The sequence below is a fragment of the Leucoraja erinacea genome, chromosome 14 (genome assembly GCF_028641065.1).
Source record: "Leucoraja erinacea ecotype New England chromosome 14, Leri_hhj_1, whole genome shotgun sequence".
Classification (NCBI taxonomy): domain Eukaryota; kingdom Metazoa; phylum Chordata; class Chondrichthyes; order Rajiformes; family Rajidae; genus Leucoraja; species Leucoraja erinaceus.
The window spans coordinates 6,222,415-6,244,862 of NC_073390.1; the positions used below are offsets into that span (position 1 = coordinate 6,222,415).

The 22,448-nt window shown below is 42.2% G+C and overlaps 1 protein-coding gene across 9 annotated transcripts in view; it reads right to left on the minus strand.

The window, feature by feature from the left end:
• Positions 1-22,448, minus strand: part of lrch3 (leucine-rich repeats and calponin homology (CH) domain containing 3) — a 124,716-nt gene that overhangs the window by 79,906 nt on the left and 22,362 nt on the right. For all 9 annotated transcript variants that reach the window (XM_055645438.1, XM_055645434.1, XM_055645435.1 and 6 more), the window contains exons 2-3: positions 1,288-1,432; positions 950-1,076 (exon numbers count right to left, since the gene is read on the minus strand). In XM_055645438.1, the coding sequence (XP_055501413.1) occupies positions 950-1,076; positions 1,288-1,432 (272 nt within the window). The remainder of the gene's footprint in view (positions 1-949; positions 1,077-1,287; positions 1,433-22,448) is intronic.

The following is a 22,448-nucleotide window of genomic DNA, read 5'->3' on the forward strand; positions in this document are numbered from 1 at the left end:
GTTACTGTGAGGAGGGGAGAGAGGAGTTTGTGAGTGAGGCGGGCCAGGCCACCGCTGGTGGAGCAGGAAGGGGCGTCGTCATCCTGGCCGTGGCATTGACTGACAGGAGAAGAAACCAAACTGCCTGGCGCTGACTGAAGGAATCTGCGCATGCATGTTTTTAAAGATTTTTAAACCTCATTAACTTTTACAATATTCCACCAATCGGAATAAAACTTGCTCCCCTCTGTTATCAGAGATTATTGGATATTGGATTTTGTCGATAAAATTGGTTGGAATGCTGAGAACTCTATTCTGCATTCTGTATCTTTCCCTTTGCTCTATCTATTGTACGAGTTTGACTTGATTGTATTTGTGTATAATATTATCTGATCTGATTGAATAGCATGCAAAACAAAGCTTGTCACTGTACCCAGTACACTAAACAATAATAAACCTAATCTATTATACTGGATTTTGACGCTGTGGATACAATCATTTAAACAGAAAACCCTGGAAACACTCACAGATAATTTATCAGAGTTGCAAAGCTTAACAAAATACACAGCCATAGAAGAGGTAGTGAGAAAAAAGGGATTTAGGTCTTACTAACAATCCTTTTTTTCTCTCAGACAGCAAATGCTGCTAAAGGAGAATGCGAGCAGAAGACCAATATGGATCACAAAGGGAGATCAAATTTATATACTATTCCAGGTGTGACTTTCCAAGAGCCTCATAAATTTGTTGTGCCACCACTATATTCTTAAAATCCACTCACTTAATCAGTAATAATAGTAAAACACTATGTACCTTCTTAATTTCACGCCACACTTGTTAATTTTGTGGTTCTTGTGAAAGGACTTAAATTCTTCAGAAGGCCAATTAACCGAAATCTACAACTATATAAACCAGAATAAAGCAGTGGGACTTCTTCTGTATCTTGGTATATCCAATAATATTTGATACTTACAAGTTCTGTTAATTGCCGTAATAATCCCATCTCCTCGGGCAATGATATTAATTTGTTGTTACTTGCAATCAGAACTTTTAAAGGAAGATTACAGATGTGCGCAGGTAATGTTGCAAGTTGGTTGCGACTGAAGAAAGACAAAAAGAACATGGAGTAAAAGGCAAAGAGAAACAAGGCTACTATTCTTCAGAGGTTTTGTGAAACCTGTCACAGTGAATAATGACAATCTATTTACAAAACAATATTCCAATTTATGAAAGCAATATCAGTAAATTAAAATTTCAACTGGAAGTCAATTCAAAATATTACTTCGATGTTTGTATTTCAAAAATGCATACCTGATGTTTAAAAATGTTAACGACTGTAGATTTAAAATGGCTTCTGGTATACTTCGTATACAGTTCTGATAGAGATTAAGGCTCTCCAATGACACAAAGTAACAAACTTCAGCTGGAATCTCCACTAATCGGTTCTTGGATAGATCTACGTGTGGAAAATTAACAAAGAAAGTTACATGGTAGACAAAAATGCTGGCGAAATTCAGTGGGTGAGGCTGTTAATACCATTAATCAGGTCTGCAGAATACTCAATAAGTGGGTACAAGGTTGAAGAAAAGCATTTCAAAGGATATAATCCAGCGCTTTATATCAATACCATTTATAAACATAAGATAAATCATAAGATAGAGCAGTTTTCAATGCAGTGTTTCAAAACGATACTGATCCAAGTTAATGATGACCAAGATGTTAAACTATGCCACACCAAATTTTCAAACACGCAATTCCACCTGAAAGAAATCAACCTTGTGAATGTCATACGACTCAGACACAAATATGACAATAGTTCTCAGAATGTGTCATTCTGATTCACCGTTAATGTGTCTTCCAAGAATGAAAATAAGAACACAATCAGATCTTCTGCCCCCCAAGTCTGCTCTGCCATTACTTACTTACTTATTATTACAGATAAAAGACAAGACATTACCTAGAATAAATTGCATACAAATGCACAATAAATTACATACAAAATCACAATACGTGGTTTAAGATCAAGAATTTAAAAAAAAATCAGTGCCCTACAATGAGATAACTATACCAATGCCTCCACAGCTGGGGTTGGTTGCATGCAGTGCTAAACCTTATGTTTGATACGGTCAAGATGATTTCATTTTCAAACTCATTAATCCGGCAAATAAATTTATACATAATATTTTTCTTAAGACAGTTTGTAAAGTATTGACTACTGCAGCCACAAACATTTCACTTGCACTACACCATCTAGGTCTCTTAAGTAATATTCTCATGGCATCATTATAAGCTACTTTAAGTCTCTATAAACTTGCTTTTCTGTAGTTTGACCACAGGTGTGCAGTATAGAGTGGTGTACAATATGCTCAGAACAGAGACAACTTAACTTAATATGCACACGAACTAAACTTGAGTAAGAGAATGTTTGCTTGTGCATGCATCATACGGCGTTGCCTATAAATATCCTCATCATCTGTCATTTGTTCTGTTATAAAATGTCCAAGATATTTTACCTTATTACAGGCACTAAGATTATTATCAGACAATTTAAAATTAGAAAATTGTAGACATTTATCCTCTTTGGTTCTAGATCATAACAGCACTTTTATATCAATCAATCAGTTTTATTCATCACATACACATAAAAGTGCAGTGAAATGAATTTGCCAGCAGTGGTACAATCAAAAAAAGAACACACAATACACAATCAAATTTAACACAAACATTCACCACAACATTCTTCACTGTGGTGGAAGGCTCAAAGTACAGTCAGTACTCCATTGTTCCCCCGTGGTCAGGGCCATAAACCTCCACAGTTGACGCTGTGGGCGGCCAGATGTACAGGCCCTCTCGTCGGGCAAGTCCCGAATCGGCGCTTCCCTACCTGAGACCGCAGCTTCAGGATGCTGTAGGTCGCAGGCCGGCGATCGGAGCACTTTTCTGGCTCGAGGGAACCCAGGCTCCAGATGATAAGTCCACGCCACTCCTGCGGCTAGAAGCTCTGCAGACGGCGGCTTCCGGATGTTATAGGCCCCGAGCCGGTGGTCGGAGCTCTTCTCCAGGGATCCCCGGCGTGGGATCCCGCTCCGGGTGGTAAATCCACACCGCGCCCGCGGTTAGAAGCTCCGCAGACTGTGGCTTCAGGATGTTATAGGTAAGTATGTTACAAAACCTACCTGAATCGTGGCTGAGCATCTGCCCCACCCCTTGTGTGTGATTTTGGCGCTGTTTAGAGGGGGCGGGTTTAAAACGCGATTTTTACTAGGCTGTTGCAATCGAAAATGTTCAGCCTAGTAAATCATTAACGGAAAATCACTGAAAGACCCCGTCGCAAAAGGTATTATTAGTTTTTATGGCCTTGTAAAATAGTTAGAGTAGTTTAAAAATCACTCTCTAAACTCGCAACCTCTCGCAGCCCCAGGGTTTTATAAAGCAAACAATTAAAGGTATGTACCTTATTTTTACATTAAATGGGGCATGTATATAACCCTGTATATAAAGTTTTCTATAGCGAGTAGCTCATTTTGGGCTCTTTATATCCCGCAGTATTTTTCTGGGCATTTGAGGGCACAAATCCAGCGCAATGTGAACGTTCTAAACCAGCGCGTTCACAGGAACCCACTAGAAAGCCGATTTAAATTGACTTTAATTTACAGCAATTGAACACTAAATTCCTTCCATTTGGCCTATAAATTGATGTAAATGAGATTTTAAAATCATGTTTTATTGTGAATTATTTGTGAATATTATTTGGACACTTGGGCTATTTAAAAATGTTAATCATTTATTAAGAAATGGATAGATGTTTAGATCTAGTAAATTGAAGTTTGAAATTAGCTACAATTGGGTAACTAACTAATTATATGCTTTAATTTCAGGTCATCCAAGTTAGATTATTTTATATTTGTTTCAGAATGGTTCAATCTATGATAACTGAAAATTTCATTCAGTTCTCTTAATTTTTAAGAAGGTTATGTGCTTTTGACTGTCCACGATCACAGCTTTTTTGTTATGTCCATAGAAAATCAATAGGGAACAAGATGCTAATTTCCGAGTATGAAAATGGCCATAACTTTTTTATTACTTGAGATATGAAAGTGAATTAGGTGTCAAATTAAACTTATTGTTATGCTTTATCTGATGGGATAAATAGCAGACTTGATTTTTTTAAATCTCAAAATTTTGTAACATTGCTATTATAGGCAGCGGGTCGGCGGTCGGAGCTCTTCTCCGAGAATCCCTAACGAAGGATCCCAGACTCTGGACGCCATGCCCGCGGCTAGAAGCTCCACAGACCGCGGCTTCAAGATGTTATAAGCCGCGGGCCAGCAATTGGAGCACTCCCTTCTGGCAACCCCGGCAAGGGCTTGCGCGCTCCGCGATGAAAAGTCCACGCTGTGCCCGCTGTTGAAACTCCGGGCCCGACTCCGGGAAAGACCGCTCCAATCCATGGTGTTGGGCCGCGAGGGAGGCAACATGGAAAAAGCCGCCTCTCCGTGGAGGAGGCGACCAAAAGCGCCCCCCCCCCCCCCCCCCCCCCTTCACAACACACAGAGAGACACCAAAACAAACATTTGGACACTGAAAAAAACATTTGGACAACACTAAAAACACCAAAAGTAGAAATAACAACCACGCTGCTGGCAGGGCAGCCGTCTCGCAGAGCCCCCACCGACCATATTTAATATCATGTTCCACACCATACACAGAACATATAGTAAGGAGCTGCTGGAGACCAGTGCTAGATGGACTAAAGATCACAAGATCATCTGCATACGTACTATGGTTCATTAGAGCATTAACAATCATGCACCCAGTATTACAGGCTTTCAATTGCATTGGACAGATCATCAATATAGAGATTAATGAAAAGAACTTGGGACAAAATTCCCCCTTGTCAAACACCATTGCTAACCCCAAATGGGGCTGAGACCCTATTACCCCAATTTATTTGCATAGTCTGGTGGGCATACCAGTAAGCCAGAATTCTCACAATGTATTTAGGCACCCCTCTTTGACTCAATTTAACAAACGACTTTCTACGATTAACATGATCAAAGGCTTTGGAAGCATCAATAACGCACATAAGAATTGATTAGTTTTTATCCCTATATTTGTTTACACTTTCCTTTAAGGCATATATACACATGTCAGTGTCATGTTTAGCTTTAAAACCAAACTGGTTATCTGTGCATTTACCAAACTCATTTAATCTATCCCACAGAATTCTTGCTAGGAATTTTGTCAGTATGCTGGCAAAAGCTATGGGCCTGTAATTATTTAGGCTGCCTACTTAACCAGCTTTGTACTTAATGACCGGCACTAACAGAACTGACAACATTGAGTCTGGTAACAAGCCATGAATCATAAAGCCAGTAAAACAAATAGCAAGGAGAGGAGCAATCCTCATACTCGCATATTTAAGATGTTCAGCAGAAATATGATCCAAGCCACTTGCTTTGTTGTCAGACAGCTTGTTCATAGCGTAATACACCTCATGTGACATAATCACCATTGAATCATTACTCTCAATATTGTCCACCCTATACAAATCACTCTGGACACAGTTGAATAGAGTACTATAATGCTGTTGCCATAAGTCCGCGATATTAGCTGTTCCGGCGATTCCATCTATAGTTCATAGTAGAGATGTTTTGCAGTTGTTAAGAACTCTCACTTCTTTCCAAAAATCAGTAGCAGCTTCTTAGCAGTTACTTAGCAGCTTCTTCGCCATGGAATCAACCCTCATTGCTAGCTCATTTTTACAGATGAAGTGAACAGCATACTTATATCTTGCATTAGTGAGCTTCTTGTGCTCAAACACAGGCCCCTTGTCTGGGTCTACCTGCCATAGCACATGATTTAGTGACTTCACGATCTTCAGCATGATACTCAGCTACAAACATATTCCAGCCAGGCCTGATGTTATTTGTCTTATTTTTATGCTTGAAATAGGGCTTACTGCCTACATATAAAGCGCTTACTATATCATTATACATGGAGCTTATATCTCTCCTATGCTTCACATCCTTACAATTAACATTACTACACATATTTGCATCTTCAGGTGGATGAATATTGCAAATAATGAGTATGTGTCTGTGATATCTGCATTCATGTCCCCAATGACATATACACTACAATAATTATTGTTTTGATTATAGGAATAGATAACAGGAAGCCTATTTAAATATTCATCCTCATTCTAATGGCATTCATAGGGTGTATGCACATTTAGAGTAAAACATTTCTTGTTGTTGTGAGCAATACACCAGTCAGCATCAAGCCTAACCACATTTATTGATGAGTCAAGCTTCTTGTTCCATAGATTAGCCACATCCCCTGATATCCTACATCTGACTATTCCAATGCATAGGTCAGTTGTAGACTCACCAGCTCCATGAAAGTTATCATCGAGAGAATTTAGTTTATCCAAGTCTTGCTTCATTAAAAATGTCTCTGGCATATATGGTATGTCACAGTTCTCCAGAAGGTTGTCAACAACTATGTGGCGAGCTTTTTCCCCTGCGCTCTGGCCCAAACGCAGGCCACTACAGTTGCACAACAAAACCTGAATGGTCATTTAGTGAGAATAGTGAGTGCCCATAACACCAGCAGGCACACTAATTCTCACTGCAGCAGGCGCAGTGCTTGATCCGATGAGTCCAACCCTGCATGGCTCATAATAGCGCCAGGAAAATGCCCCTTCTGGCCAGAGCTCCGGATTGTACATTTCGCCAACCTCATTGCATTCAATAGATACTTTAAATGAACAGTATCTACTGTGTACAGTGTCAATCTTTTGACAGGTAACCTCATGGACACGTTTTTCTATAATATACACAGATAACGTTTCGACATCTAGGTCTGGTGAAAACTTGGAGGCAAAAACACTCACCAGCTTAGTCTTGACCATTTTGATGTTACCCACAGCCCCGGTGCCAACAATAGGCACAACGTTACCGGATTTATTTTTCTGCCAGGGGGTAATAGGGGGCAATCTTAGCTTACCAGCAGCTTTCACTGGAACATGATGTCGACCCTTTTTCACAACATGACTCCACTTTGGAGAGCCTGGCAAAGACGTTAATAGACGACTCCTGCCGCAGCCCTCACTCTGGCGACCAACCCCGGGGCTCCCTCCGGTGCAACCCCCAGCACTGTGCCGTCCATGCCAGTGGTTCCATCCATCACCGCCATCTTTACCATGGCTGAACTTCGACCTCAACATGATTACAATATTTTCTACGCAATATTTTCCAGCACTAATACCAAATCCTTTGATTTCTACAGTCCAATTGATCTCTGCTTTCATAACACTGCTGGTTTTTCAACAGCTCTGTAAAACGTTGGTGCCTAATCTAAGAAACACAAAGGAGGTTACAGTGTGGAATGGGAAACAGCTGTAAATTGAGACAATAATTCTCCAGAAATTTAATAGGCGAGTAATAAATTAAAAAAAATATAGCTTAGTTCAGAAAATAAACAACAAATAACTGGATCACTGGAGTAAGTCAGTGGGTCAGGCTGCATCAATGAAGAACGTGATTGATGAGGTTTCGGGTCGGGACCCTTCTTTCAACTGATTGTGGTAGCGGGGTGTGGGAAGCTGGAAAAAAGAGGGCTAGGACAAAGCCTGGCAAGTGATAGATGGATACAGGTGAAGAGGGTTTTTGATAGACAGATAGTTGGACAAAGGTCAGAGATGAAAATTCAAAAGGTGTGAAATAGGATAAATGAGTTGTAAAGCCAAGGGAAAGAATGTAAATGGAAAGGGAGGTGGAGGGGAGAGATGGCTGCAGGTCTAGGTGGGGCACATGGAAGAGGGGGGGGGGGGGGGGGGGGGGGGGGGGGGGGGGGGGGGGGGGGGGGGAGAGGAATCAGAGATAGTCCAAGTGAATTTGGGGGCAGGGTGCAAGGTAATAGTAAAGTAGTAATGTTAAAGAAATCTATGCAGGAAGCAGCCCCAATGCAGTCAAGGAAAAGTGGGGATGATGCCAGTGTACATTTGGAACAAGGACTGCTCAAAGTAACCGACAAAAAGGCAGGCACAGTTGAAGCTCATGGTTACAATTTTAAGTTGAAAAAAGTGAGAGGAGTCAAAAGAGAAGTTGCTGAGGGTGTTGACAAATACTGCCAGGCAGAAGAGATTGTTAGTAGAGGGGAACTGATTGCGTTCAAGGAAGAACTAGAAGTTCTTGAGGCCTTACTGGTGGGATATGGATGTGTAATGGGACTTGGGTCCAAGGTAAGGATGAGGCAATGGAAAACTAGAAATTAAAAGTTATCGAAGAATGGAAGGGCATGTGAGGTGTTTCGGATGTATGGTCGGAAGAGACTGGGAAAAGGTGGATAAGATGAAATCAAGGTATTTGGAGATGAGCTCTAGGGGGGAAGGAGCAGGCAGAAACAATGGGTCTGCCAGGGCTGTCCTGTTTGTGGATTTTGAAAAAGTGGGCAGTGCAGAGCTGGAGAATAATAATGTTGAAAGCTATGGGTAGACAATCGCCAGAGATGATGAAACTGATAATGGTCTGGGAGGGCTGGTGGTCATGGTTAAGGGGTTGGCTCAGATGTCATCTGCTCATAAATGGAAATTTGGGCTTATTCAAGTCCCAAATACCTGATTTACACAAATACCACATTTTGCTGGTCGTTTTATCATGTCCAAAAATGGAGTCAGTTTTATACCTTGGAAGAGAGCTGGCACATGGCCTCAGCACGGTAGATGTCAGCCTGCCTGACGACAACAACACCTCCCTTGTCGGCAGGTTTAATAACCATGTTGGGGATTGTTGCTGATGCGCGAGGGCTGTGTGTTTGGAGGGGGTGAGATAGGTGTGGAGAAGTCAAGACTGTTGATTTTGCACAGGTGGCTGGAAATAAAAAGGTCCAGAGAGGATAGAAGGCCAAGAGGGGACATCCAAGAAGAGAAGGAATATTGGAAACATGAAAAAGGATCATCAATGGAAGGAAAGATCTCCTTCTTGCTATTTAGGGGGTTAAACTATACAGTGAGGCCGTGGGGTCATAACATTGGAAATGTACGGGAAGCTAAAGGGAAGGAGAGTGCAGGAGTGGTTACTGAAATCTCCAGAAGTAATAGGACAGAAACTTTAAAAAGGGATAAGAGACTACGGTCAGGTAAAATCAGGATATATGCAAGAAGAGGGATGGTGAATACTGAACTAAAGATGTTATATTTGAATGCACGTAGTATACAGAACAAAGTGGATGAGCTTATAGTACACAAAATATGCAGAAAGGAACTGCAGATGCTGGTTTACACTGAAGATAGACACTACATCAGTCAGTCAAAAACATGTGAATTTATAATACAGTCAGAAACAGGTGAATTTATAACAGGAAACAAGAGAATGGCAGACCAGTTAAACAATTACTCTAGTTCTGTCTTCACTAAGGAAGACATAAACAATCCAAGGTTACACATCCTATTGAAAAAGTTAGGTGGGCAGGGGGGGGGGGGGGGGGGGGGGGGGGGGGGGGGTGTAGCAGCTCTTCTGGCAAGGAAAGAAATTCAGTCCTTAGCAAGGGATGATATAAGACCAGAAGATGTAGAATCCGTGTGGGTATAGCTGAGAAACTGCAAGGATAAGACCCTGATGGGTTATTTGCAGGCCTCCAAACGAAGCCAGGAAGTAGGGTGCAATTTACACCAAGAGATACAATCGGCTATTTTACGGTGGCCATGGGGGATATCAATATGCAGGTAGACTGGGAAAATCAGATTGCAAATTTGGTATTATGTAATGAGCCGGGTTTATTAGTAAGCTGAAGGTAAAGGAACAACAAGGAGGTTGTGGTCATCTATATTACTAAAACTCTGTTCTTGACCGGTTTTGGCTTTCTGTGCTGCGGTTTCCGAGAGTACGCCGCCACCTACGGCCGTCATTTTTGGCCACCTCGCTCAGAGCCCCCCTCCGCCGCGTATGTGCCGAGGATTTTTCCCGTCGATGAAAATTGACAGAGATATTAATGTTTTTACAACATTCCCCATTCACTCTGCTGCCCCCGCTGGCGGCAGGCGGAGGGACTATAAAACCAGGAAGTGGTGTGCCTCAATCAGTCTCTGCAAGTGGTGTGCCTCAATCAGAGCTTTGAATGACACTGACAAATGTCTACAGCACTGCGAGTACCCTTAATTTGGTTTGAAAATGAAAATATTGTTAGTTTGAGGTAAAAAAGCACTGCCTGCAAATGGTTGTTGGGTTTGGGTTGAAAAAGGCATTCTCTCTCTCTCTCTCTCTCCCTCTTCCCTCTCTCTCTCCCCCCTCTCTCCCCCTCCCTCTCTTCCCCCCTCCTCTCCCAACCCCGCCCCCCCCCCTCTCTCTCTCCCCCCCCCCATCTCTCCCCACCCCCATCCTCTCCCCCCCATCTCTCCTCTCCCCCCCATCTCCCCCCATCCCCCTCTCCCCTCTTTTTCTCCATCCGCTCCCCCACCATCCCTCCCCTAAACCCTCTCCCCTCCACACCCCTACCTCATTCCCCTCATCTCACCCCCCTCTCACCCCCCTCTCACCCCCCCCCCCCCCCCCCTCCTCCCCCCCATCCCCCCCATCCCCTCCCCCCTCTTTTCCCCCTCTCCTCCGGGGGGATAGTTAGTGTGTGTGAAGCTGCATGCCGCCTCTCTCCCTCACTCTCACTCTCTCCTCCCCCACCTTTCCCCCAGGGGGATAGTTAGTGTGTGTGATGCTGCATGCCGCCTGCCCCCCCCTCCCCCGCACGTTGGGGGAACAGACTGCACTTGGTCTAGTAATATGATAAAAATCAACCTGCAATTTAATGCCACCCGGCATAATATGAAGTGCTATTCTTCAGGTTTGCATGTGGCTTTACACTGGCACCGAAGGTCAAGAATAGAAAGGTTGGTGTGCGAATAGGAATGAAATGGTTAGCAATTGGAAGCTCTGGAAAATCTTGGCAAACATAGTGCAAGCATTCAGTGAAATGGTCACCTTGTCTCTGCTTGGTCTCGCCAATGCAAAGGAGGTCACATTGGGATGACTGAATACAATAGACAAGGTTGGAAGAGGTACTGGTGAACATTTGTTCAAGTGAAAAGATAACCTGCTTCTGGTTCTCCCTTACTGTCCTAGTAAAATTGATTTACATTGAACATGCGTGAGAAAATTGTGAATGGCATTGGGAAGGGAGATAAAATGATAATGTATGATCGGAAATGCATCTATTACAAAGTTAGAAGCAATTTTTTCCACATTTTGCTTTGACTTTTTTTACCCAGACGTTCCCCCTCCACTGGTTAATAGTGTACATGTCTCCATTCTCCTATTGCATGAAAATACCCGTGCCCCTCCTCCACATGAATCCACCACAACTGCGCTAATACCCTGCTCCAATGATCTGCTTAACACAACCGTCAACTTAATCTGAGCATTTCTGACGAATAATGCATTGAATCAATCCACTGGAATTTTTTTCAGATACCACACAGTAATTTGGAAAATAAATATATTTTAGCTCTGCAATCCTGTTGCATGGAAATACTTCTTAATTGTGAATAAGTGTGAAATTCCTTACAGGGGAAAAAAAACCTACCAGTTGGAAGCATTCAACCCTGATGTACCACACTATGAACTGTACAATAGTACAAAAAAAAATTATAAAGGCATTTGAAATTAAATGAGTAATTTTAGTCAGTACCAATGCCAAGGGACGGAGAAAATCAGCAACGTAATTAGACAAGGTTAAAAGATAATTGTGCAATTCAATTAAGTTACTATACATAAATGGCAAAGAAAACACATGTGCCATCTGCACTTGATCTACATTTTATTTTTAAACACGGAACAGCTGTCACAGGAAGCCTGTCTTACAGCTTCAGGAAATGTTCATCCCAGCAACAGTGTAATTCACATTTCCTCTTCCAAAGTCAGCTTGGAAGAATGAATGTCAAATTTCTCTTATGAAAACTATCCCAACTTCTTCATAATAACCAACTATATAATACGACTCATTTTTTAAAATCCTCTTTTCATATCATAGTATCTGCAAAAATGTTTTATCATTTGCAAATAACAATAAGTTTTAGTATTAATTTGCATAAATAGCCGTTCATTTATATAACACATTTAAAGTAGTAAAAGAATCAAAGGTGCTCAAAAGCATTATTAAATACTTTGATATCAAGCTGCATAAGCAAATGTTAGGACAGAAAATATTAGGACAGACAACAAGAACTACAACAGCATAAAATCCTCCAACATTTTCGCCATCTCTAACGGGATCCCACTACTAGCCACATCTTCCCATCTCCACCCCTTTCTGCTTTCTGCAGAGACCGTTCCCTCCGCAACTCCCTGGTCAACTCGTGCCACCCCCTCCCCAGGTACTTTCCCCTGCAACCACAGGAGATGCAACACCTGCCCCTTTACTTCCCTCTCGACTCCATCCAGGGATCCCAACAGTCTTTTCAGGTGAGGCAGAGGTTCACTTGTACCTCCTCCAATTTCATCCACTGTATCTGCTGTTCCAGGTGTGGACTTCTGTATATCGGCGAGACCAAGCGCAGGCTCAGCGATCGTTTCACTAAGCACCTCCGCTCAGTTTGCCTTAACCTAACTGATCTCCCAGTTGCTCCGCACCTTTAACTCTCCCCCCCCCCCTCCCCCCATTCCCAATCTGACCTTTCTGTCCTGTTCCTCCTCCATTGTTACAATGAGGCCCAGCGCAAATTGGAGGAACAGCACCTCATATTTTGTTTGGGTAGCTTACTCCCCTGCAGTATGAACATTGACTTCTCTAATTTCAAATAGTCCTTTTTTCCCCTCTCTCTCCATCCCCCTTTCCAGTTCTCCCAACAGAAAGAATACTGCCTCCAACTACATTATATCTCTGTCCTGCCCACTCCCCTGACATCAGTCTGAAAAAGGTCTCGACCCAAAACGTCACCCATTCCTTCTCTCCAGAGTTGCTGCCTTTCCCTCTTCCATTTTCCAGCATCTGCAGTTCCTTCTTGAACATAAAGTGTGGCTGATACAGGTTGGGGAGGGGAGGGGGGGGGGGGGGGGGGGGGGGGGGGGGAGAGGAGGATTTGATAGGCAGATGGTTGGACACAGGCCAGTGATGAAAAGACAGAAGGTGTGATACAAAGGCATTGAAGAGTTACAAATTGTAAAACTAGAGGAAAGCTTAAATTGCTTACTTGGCTTTGGTATACAAATTTAATTGCAAAATTGCCTTGCATACAAGTGACTACTCTTCAAAGTACAATCTTAGTACAATCTCGGGACATTTCAGCCATATGTTATTTAAAAATATTCTAAGTTTTAGGCAATGACAACTGTAAAGTCACTTTTACTGACTAAGTTAAAAGCTTGATTGTAGAAAGCTACTTTTGCCAAAAGCAAGTTATAAAGATCTGAATAAGTGAACAAGAGGAGAATGCAGACTGCCATTTTAAAAGTAATGTGTAGGAAGGATAGACACAAAATCCTGGAGGCTGGAGGGACGGAGAGAGTGGAAAAGCAAGGGTTACTTGAATTTAGAGAAATCAACATTAATTGTGTTGTAAATTGCCCAAGCAAAATGTGAGGTGTTGCTCCTTTAATTTGTGTTGGGCTATGAAGCAGTTAAAAAAGCTTAATTATAAATGGCTTAGTAAAACAGCAAAGTGTAATGAAAATTCAAGAGTATTTTAAAATACACTCTTTCAAAAGAAATTCAGCATTGTTCCATAGAGAACAAATGTCACAACTATTCCCTCAGTTCATCTTTTAAGATTAACAGCTTTACACAATCTTCTTTTGGATGTAATGATAAAATGCTAGTCTCAATGCAACCAGTTTACAACCAACTGATGAATTTGTGATAGAAAATGAAGTGGGAAATTTCAATAATCGTGATGCTCAATTATTTTTGGAGAATATCTAAAGCAATTTATTTTATTGGCTTGCGATACTGCTATGTCGTGGTTCACACAACAGCAAAAGATGGCGAATGATAAATAAGGAGCATACAATTCCAATCACCTGGATTTTTCATCCGCGGTATTACCTTATTGCTTATATTATGCAAGATATTTTACTAATGTGTCAAGTCAAGTCAAGTTTATTTGTCACATACACATACGAGATGTGCAGTGAAATGAAAGTGGCAATGCTCGCGGACTTTTGTGCAAAAAGACAAACAACCTATAAACACAATCATAACACACATATACCTTTACATAATAAATAATGGAAGGAAAAACATTCAGTAGAGTTAGTCCCTGGTGAGATAGGCATTTACAGTCCGAATGGCCTCTGGGAAGAAACTCCTTCTCAACCTCTCTGTTCTCACCGCATGGCAACGGAGGCGTTTGCCTGAGCATAGCAGCTGGAACAGTCCGTTGCAGGGGTGGAAGGGGTCTCTCATGATATTGTTGGCTCTGGGGTTGCACCTCCTGACGTATAGTTCCTGCAGGGGGGCAAGTGAAGTTCCCATAGTGCGTTCGGCTGAACGCACTACTCTCTGCAGAGCCTTCTTGTCCTTGGCAGAGCAATTCCCAAACCAGATGGTAATGTTCCCGGACAAGATGCTTTCCACCGCCGCTGCGTAGAAGCACTGGAGGATCCTCGGAGACACTCTGAATTTCCTCAATTGCCTGAGGTGGTAAAGGCGCTGCCTTGCTTTACTCACGAGTGCGGAGGCGTGTGATGCCCATGTCATATCCTCGGAGATGTGGACTCCCGGATATTTAAAACAGTTCACCCTATCCACAGGATCCCCATTTATCCTCAATGGAGTGTACGTCCTCAGATGATGTGCCCTCCTAAAGTCCATGATCAGCTCCTTCGTTTTTTTTGATGTTCAAGAGGAGGCTGTTATCCTGGCACCAGAGTGCTAGATCAGCCACCTCCTCCCGGTAGGCCTTCTCATCGTTGTCTGAGATCAGGCCCACCACCACAGTGTCATCAGCAAACGTAATTATTGAGTTGGAGCTGAACCTAACCACACAGTCATGTGTGTACAGGGAGTACAATAGGGGGCTGAGGACGCAACCCTGGGGCGATCCTGTGCTCAGGGTGAGGGACTTCGATGTATTCCCTCCCATCTTGACTACCTGGGGCCTGGCGGTGAGAAAGTCCAGGACCCAGGCACACAGGGAGGTGTTGAGCCCCAATTCCATTAGCTTCCCGGCCAGTCTGATGGGGACTATCGTGTTGAAGGCTGAACTGTAGTCTATGAATAGCATCCTCACGTAGCCCCCCTTCTGGCTGTCCAGATGGGAGAGAGCGGTGTGCAAGACCTGGGAGACTGCATCATCCGTGGATCTGTTCGGACGGTATGCGAACTGCAACGGGTCCATGTTCCGAGGGAGGAAGGCGCAGATGTGTTTCTTCACCAGCCTCTCAAAGCATTTCATGACTACCGAGGTAAGGGCCACCGGACGGTAGTCATTCAGACAGGTTGGGGAGGCATTTTTAGGTGCAATTAAAATATGAATATGCACTGGCTTATTCCGTGCACCATCAAAAACAGATAACAAACTCTATATTATATGAAATATACAATATATTTTCACTACTCTGAAGACAATAGTACATTTATTTAGACCGTCACAAAAAACTCTTATTATCCAAGGCTATTGAATGCTCTTCGCAGTCAAGGAAACCCCAGAATCAATGATGTCACCACATGGCGAGGTGCCCTTGATAATACAAGCATTGCCTTTCTTGGCAATACACAAAGAGAACAATCATGAAGAGTCATCAGCCTGCCTCGATGCTTCGGGGCAGACTTTCAAACTTTATTTTTCCGTTTTTTTTAAATCATATTTTTTCTAAGAAAATAAAAAATGTATCAAATGAATGTTCCCTCACCAAAACCATTCCCCACTCTAGATAGTTTAAAGCCTTATCTTTAGGCCTAGATATTTGCTAGGAATCTGATCCCATTTTTTTTTCCAAGTGAGACTAGTTTGTTTCCCAGTGCTAGTATAGTGCCTGACAAACTGCAAACTATTTCTCCTGGGCTTGACAGGAGAAATTAAAGTCAGCACTAAATCAAGTGAAAAGGTTTATTGCTAGATATTGTAGAAGGCTGAGGATTGGGAACATTTTAGGATCCATCAAAGTAGGACTAAGAAGCTAATAAAAGTCAATGTAGAATATAGCACATTATTCTCACGGATTTTCCAATGATACAGATGGAGGCCACAGCCCTCTAGCTTTCATAGAAATCCCACCAATCCCATTCCCATAGTTACTTGTAAAGTATTCTTTCTCACATGCTCATCATTCTACTCTAATTTTCCTCCGCCCATCTATACCGGGGGTAATTTACACTCATCAATTAAATTATTAACCAATCTTTCAGATGTCAGGAGAACCAAGAGAACCAGGGCAAGGGATGCAGCTACAGGAAGAGCATTCAAATCCACATAAGAAGTATGGAGTTACAGATTAAAACCAGATTGTTGCAACTGTAAACAAAGAAGGCGATGAAGTGAGATCAGAGGTTCCAAGAATCCAGCCAACACATGGAGCAGCTGCTGACAATCACCAACAATCCTCAGCAGAGTGCCGCTGAGCTCCATATTATAACACTGAGCAGTTGCACCATTCAGTCTAGCTCGCTGAACAGGCCTCAGAAGCAGCCTCTCTGCCCTAAACTGCAGGTACCACCTCATAAAGGAGACAAAATACAGGAAAGAGATCAAGTATCTTGGCCATGGTGTCCCGTTAATAACCTAGACCTTAACGTCAGCAAGGTCAAAGAGTTAACGGTTGGCCTGAGGAAGCGAGGGGTAGAAGACAATCCTGTCCTCATCCACAGAGTGGCGACACAGATGGTTGACAGCTTCAATTCACCAGCAACTTAACGTAGCCCCTTCACATTATTGTGGTACTCAAGAAAGCAGATCAACGTGTTTACTTCCTTTGATTTCTGAGAAGATTCTGCATATCTATGAGGAGTCTCTTGAATTTATACAGATGTGCTAGAGAAAGTATTCTGATGGGATGCATCTCAGCTAGGTATAGAAATACCTCTGCTCTAAACCGCCTAAACCTGCAGAGTCACGAACACAGCCCAGTACATCGCAGGCTTGTCACTTCCATCCATCCAGCTCATCTTCATGATGGATGGCATCAGGAAGACTGAAAGTATCAAGGACGCATACCGTCCTGGCCATTCTCTTTTCTCTCTCCTACCTTGTGGAAAAAGATACAGGAGCTTGAAAGCCTAGACATTCAGAATTAAGCACAGCTTCTTTCTCTCTGCTATCCAACTCCCGAACTAGTCACCTCTCTCATATCCGATTCCTAGACATGCTGCCACATATTCTTACTCTTAACTACCTCATTCATTTATTCTGTTATTGCACTTTAATATTTTCTTGCACTACTTGGATTTTGCACCATTGTGCTTTTTTTTTCCTCCTACTCATCGTGTTTATTATTGTATTTATCACTACTGTATATACATTTTTTACTCTGCAAGCTTCACCGTCATAGAGTCAGAGCGATACAGTGTGGAAACAGGCCCTTCGTCCCAACTTGCCCACACCAGCCAACATGTCCCAGCTTCACTAGTCCCACCTGCCCCGTATTTGGCCCAATTGTACCCTGGAATATATGAAAATAATCTGATCTGAGATGCAGCCTGTGAGGGAACATGTTTCACCAAATATAAACAAGTGGCGCTTCCATTCAAAAAAAAAAAACTGAGAATCATTAATCAAGCCACACAACTTTTGTGCAATGTCAGGGAAAAGTAGGATTCTGAGAGGGTCATTGGATTTTGGCAACATTTTAAACCATTTTGCCCTCTGCTTTTTGAGGAGAATATTGTTTTAAATCCTCATAACCTAATTGGAAGATCAGGAAACTCTTCCCAAAGTAGAGAAAGTAACATTCACAGAAATAAACTGGCTATTTCACTTATGCTGTTTGCAAGATTTTGTGGAAAATAAATTGTATTTTTGCCTATAAAGCAATACTTCAAAAACTAGTCATTGGCTCCAAAGTATTTTGGGACTTCCCAAGAAAATTAAGGGACCAGTTGGCAAAACCAAACAACTGGAGGAATTTAGAAAGTCAGGCAGTATCTGTGGAGGAAAAAAGACAGATAACATTTCAGGTCTGGACCCTGCAGACCTACAGGTCCGAAACCAAATTATCATCTGTCCACGCCCTCCACAGATGCTACAGTGCCCTCCATAATGTTTGGGACTAAGACCCATCATTTATTTATTTGCCTCTGAACTCCACAATTTGAGATTGGTAATAGAAAAAAAACGTGTGGTTAAAGTGCACATTGTCAGATTTTATTAAAGGGTATTTTTATACATTTTGGTTTCACCATTTAGAAATTACAGCTGTAGTTATACATAGTCCCCATCCCCCCCCCATTGGGACACGTGGTTTCACAGGTGTTTATAATTGCTCACATGTGTTTAAATGCCTCCTTAATGCAGGTATAAGAGAGCTCTCAGCAAGTAGTCTTTCCTCCAGTATTTCCATCACCTTTGGAAACTTTTATTGCTGTTTATTAACATGAGGACCAGAGTTGTGCCAATGAAAGCCATTATGAGACTGAGAAACAAGAATAAAACTGTTCGAGACATTGGCCAAACCTTAGGCTCACCAAAATCAACTGTTTGGAACATCATTAAGAAGAAAGAGAGCACTGGTGAGCTTACTAATCACAAAGGGACTGGCAGGCCAAGGAAGATCTCCACAGCTGATGACAAAAAAATTCTCTCTATAATAAAGAAAAATCCCCAAACACCTGTCCGACAGATTAAAAACACTCTTCAGGAGTCAGGTGTGGATTTGCCAATGACCACTGTCTGCAGAAGACTTCATGAACGGAAATACAGAGGCTACATTGCAAGATCCAAACCACTGGTTAGCTGCCAAAATAGGATGGCAAGGTTACAGTTTGCCAAGAAGTACTTAAAAGATCAACCACAGTTCTGAAAAAAGGTCTTGTGGACAGAGGAGTCGAAGATTAACATATCAAAGTGAAGGCAAGGGCAAAGTATGGAGGAGAGAAGGAACTGCCCAAGATCCAAAGCATACCACTTCATCTGTGAAACATGGTGGTGGGGGTGTTATGGCCTGGACATGTATGGCTGCTGAAGGTACTGGCCCACTTATCTTCATTGATGATACAACTGCTGATGGTAGAAGCATAATGAAATCTAAAGTGTATAGACTCATCCCATCTGCTCAAGTTCAAACAAATGCCTCAAAATGGATTGGCTGGCAGTTCATTCTACAGCAAAACAATGATCCCAAACATACTGCTGAAGAACAAAGGAGTTTTTGAAAGCTAAAAAATGGTCAATTCTTGAGTGGCCAAGTCAATCACCCAATCTGAACCCAATTGATCATGCCTTTTATATGTTGAAGAGAAAACTGAAGGGCACTAGCCCCCAAAACAAGCATAAGCTAGATGGCTATAATACAGGCCTGGCTGAGCATCACCAGACAAAAGACACCCAGCAACTTGGTGATGTCCATGAATCGCAGACTTCAAGCAGTCATTGTATGCAAAGGATGTGTAAACATGACTACTTTCATTTACATGACATTGCTGTGTCCCAAACATTCTGGTACCCTGAAATGGAAGGACTATGCATAAACACTGCTGTAATTTCTACTTGGTGAAACCAAAACATATGAAAATGACCTATATTAAAATCTGACAATATGCACTTTAACCACATGTGATTTTATTCCATTACAAATCTCAAGTTGTAGAGTACATAGGCAAATAAATAAATGATGGGTCCTTGTCCCAAACATTTTGGAGGGCACTGACCTGCCAAATTTCTTCAGCATTTTGTCTTTTGCTCAAGATTCCAGCATTTGCAATCACTATTTAATGTTTGATTTTTTTTCTTTTGTTTTGCAGACTTGTTGAGGATAAATTTGGCCAGTTGAGCACCTGCATATTCTCATTTATCTTTAAGAGAACTCTTGTAAAGCTAGAAAGGGAACAGGGAAGATTAACGAGGATGTTGCTAGGACTCGATGGTCTGATCGATAGGGAGAGGTTGTGTAGGCTGGGACTTTATTCCTTGGAGCGCAGGAGGATGAGGGGTGATTTTATAGAGGTGTATAAAATCATGAGAAGAATAGATCAGGTATATGTAGAGTCTCTTGCCCAGAATAGGGGAATCGAGGACATAGGTTTATGGTGAAGGGGAAATGATTTAATAGGAATCTGAGGGTGACCTTTTTCACACAAACTGTGGTGGGTGTATGAAACAAGTTGTCAGATGAGGTAGTTGAAGCAGGGACTATCGCAACGTTTAAGTAACAGTTAGACAGGTACATGAATGGGACAGGTTTGGAGGGAGATGGGCCAAGCGCAGGCAGGTGGGACTAGTGTAGCTGGGCCATATTGGCCGGTGTGGGCAACTTAGGCCGAAGGGCCTGTTTCCACGCTGTATGACTCTATGAAAGCAACCTAAAAAGTAAGATCATGACTGCATCGGTTATGTCAGCTGATGTGCAAGTGATAGCATCACAGGTGTAGGGTTTAGCACATAAATTCTCTGGACGTTTATCTGGGGATATTATCTGGGGATGTTAGTCTAAATTTGGGCCTACAATCTGTGGAAGCTGTAATAAGCTGGTAACAAAACACTGAAGAAAAAATCAGTACATAGATTGTGATGCAATATATCATGTCAAATGTACTGACGTGACTATCAAGGAATATAGGTCAAAGGTCAAAAACTTTATTTGCCATTTGTGCTTACACACATAGGAACTCTTGTGCGGTTGTTCAGAGAGTCAAGTCAAGTTAAAAAGACACACAGAAGACACATAATCTATAAAAACATATACTTCTCTAGAACTAAAAAAGAAAGAAAATGCCTAAAACCCTATATAAAGGGGAAAGTGAGAGCATTGTAAATTACACAAACCCTATATAAAAAGTGTCGATTGCATTGTAAATTGCACAGGCCCAGGAGACAATATAAATATAATATGATGTGCTATGAGGTAGGTCAGGACATCAGTTCATTTTGTTTTGGCCAAGAGTCTCACTGTGGCAGGGAAGAAGCTCTTAAAAAAGCGTGTTCTGTTTGTGACGATGCTGTCCGCTCGTCTGTGCCTGAGGTTGTATGTGCAGTTTTTGTGTTTGAGCAGGGAGTGAGCTGGATGTAGTGTGTCTCTGATGATTCTCTGCTCATTTTTGACAGCGCTGTGTATAGATTGTATCCATGGAGGGGAGTTCCGTTCTGATAATCCTCTCTGCAGTCTTTATGACTCTTTGCAGAGCCTTCCTCTCTGTCTGTGTGGTGTTTCCATACCACACCGTGATGCCTGTGGTGAGGATGCTCTCTATCAGTCCTTTGTAGACCTGGGTGAGAGGGTGACAGTGCAGACCAGCTTTTCTGAGCAGCCTGATGAAGTACAGTCTCTGCTGTGCTTTTTTCACTGTGGCAGCAGTGTTCAAAGTCCAGTTCAGATCTGATGTTACTTGTAATCCCAGGTATCTGTAACTGTCAGCCCTCTCCACCACAGTCCCCTTGATGATGAGGGGCTGCAGGGGGGGTGAATTTTTCCTGAAGTCCATTATTATTTCTCTCGTCTTGTCTGTGTTAAAGCTTAGGTCGTTCACCTCACCATAGGCAAGAATGTCGTTCACCAGACTCCTGTAGCCCGACTCGTCCCCTCCCTTGATGAGGCCCAGGATGGTGGTATCATCCGCATACTTAATAATGATGGTATTTTCCTGGGTGGAGAAACAGTCGTGTGTGTACAGGGTGAAAAGTTTGGGACTGAGGCAGCAGCCTTGTGGTGATCCTGTGCTGACGGTGAGCTCTGCAGACACCCTCTTTCCCATCCTCACCACATGTGGTCTTTCAGTCAGGAAATCCAAGATCCAGTTATATATGAACATTACAAAGCAGAATCTTTCATGGCAATGCACAAACTGTAAACCTGAACCTTGTGGGGTGTGCAATGAGATGGTAACTAGCCAGCACAAGGGTACAGAATGTGATGGATGTCAAAGATGGATACATGCTGCATGCGGTGGAGTGGATGATGTAACATACAGCAGCTTTGAAGGGAAATATTGTGTCTGGATTTGTCCAATATGTGAAATTATGAAAATTTCTGATACATTGTTCATCATTTGAAAGTAATACATCAAACCATTTTTTTTATCCTGAATGATGATGATGGAGGTGACACATTCATTGGTAATATAACACCCCCTAAACCTCATAGAGCTCCGAAGATAGTTAAAAACAAGTTAACAAAATGTAAAGGCAGGAACTCACTAAAAATTATGGTGGTATATTTTCAGAGCATTAGGAATAAAACCTCTGAAGTAAAGGTACTTTTGGATCAGTGTAATCCTGATATTGTACAGGGGACAGAAACTTGGCTTTCACAGGACATTAATAGTAATGAGATTTTCCTGGATACATATGATGTCTATCGAAGAGACAGACGGGATGAAATTCATGGTGGCATCTT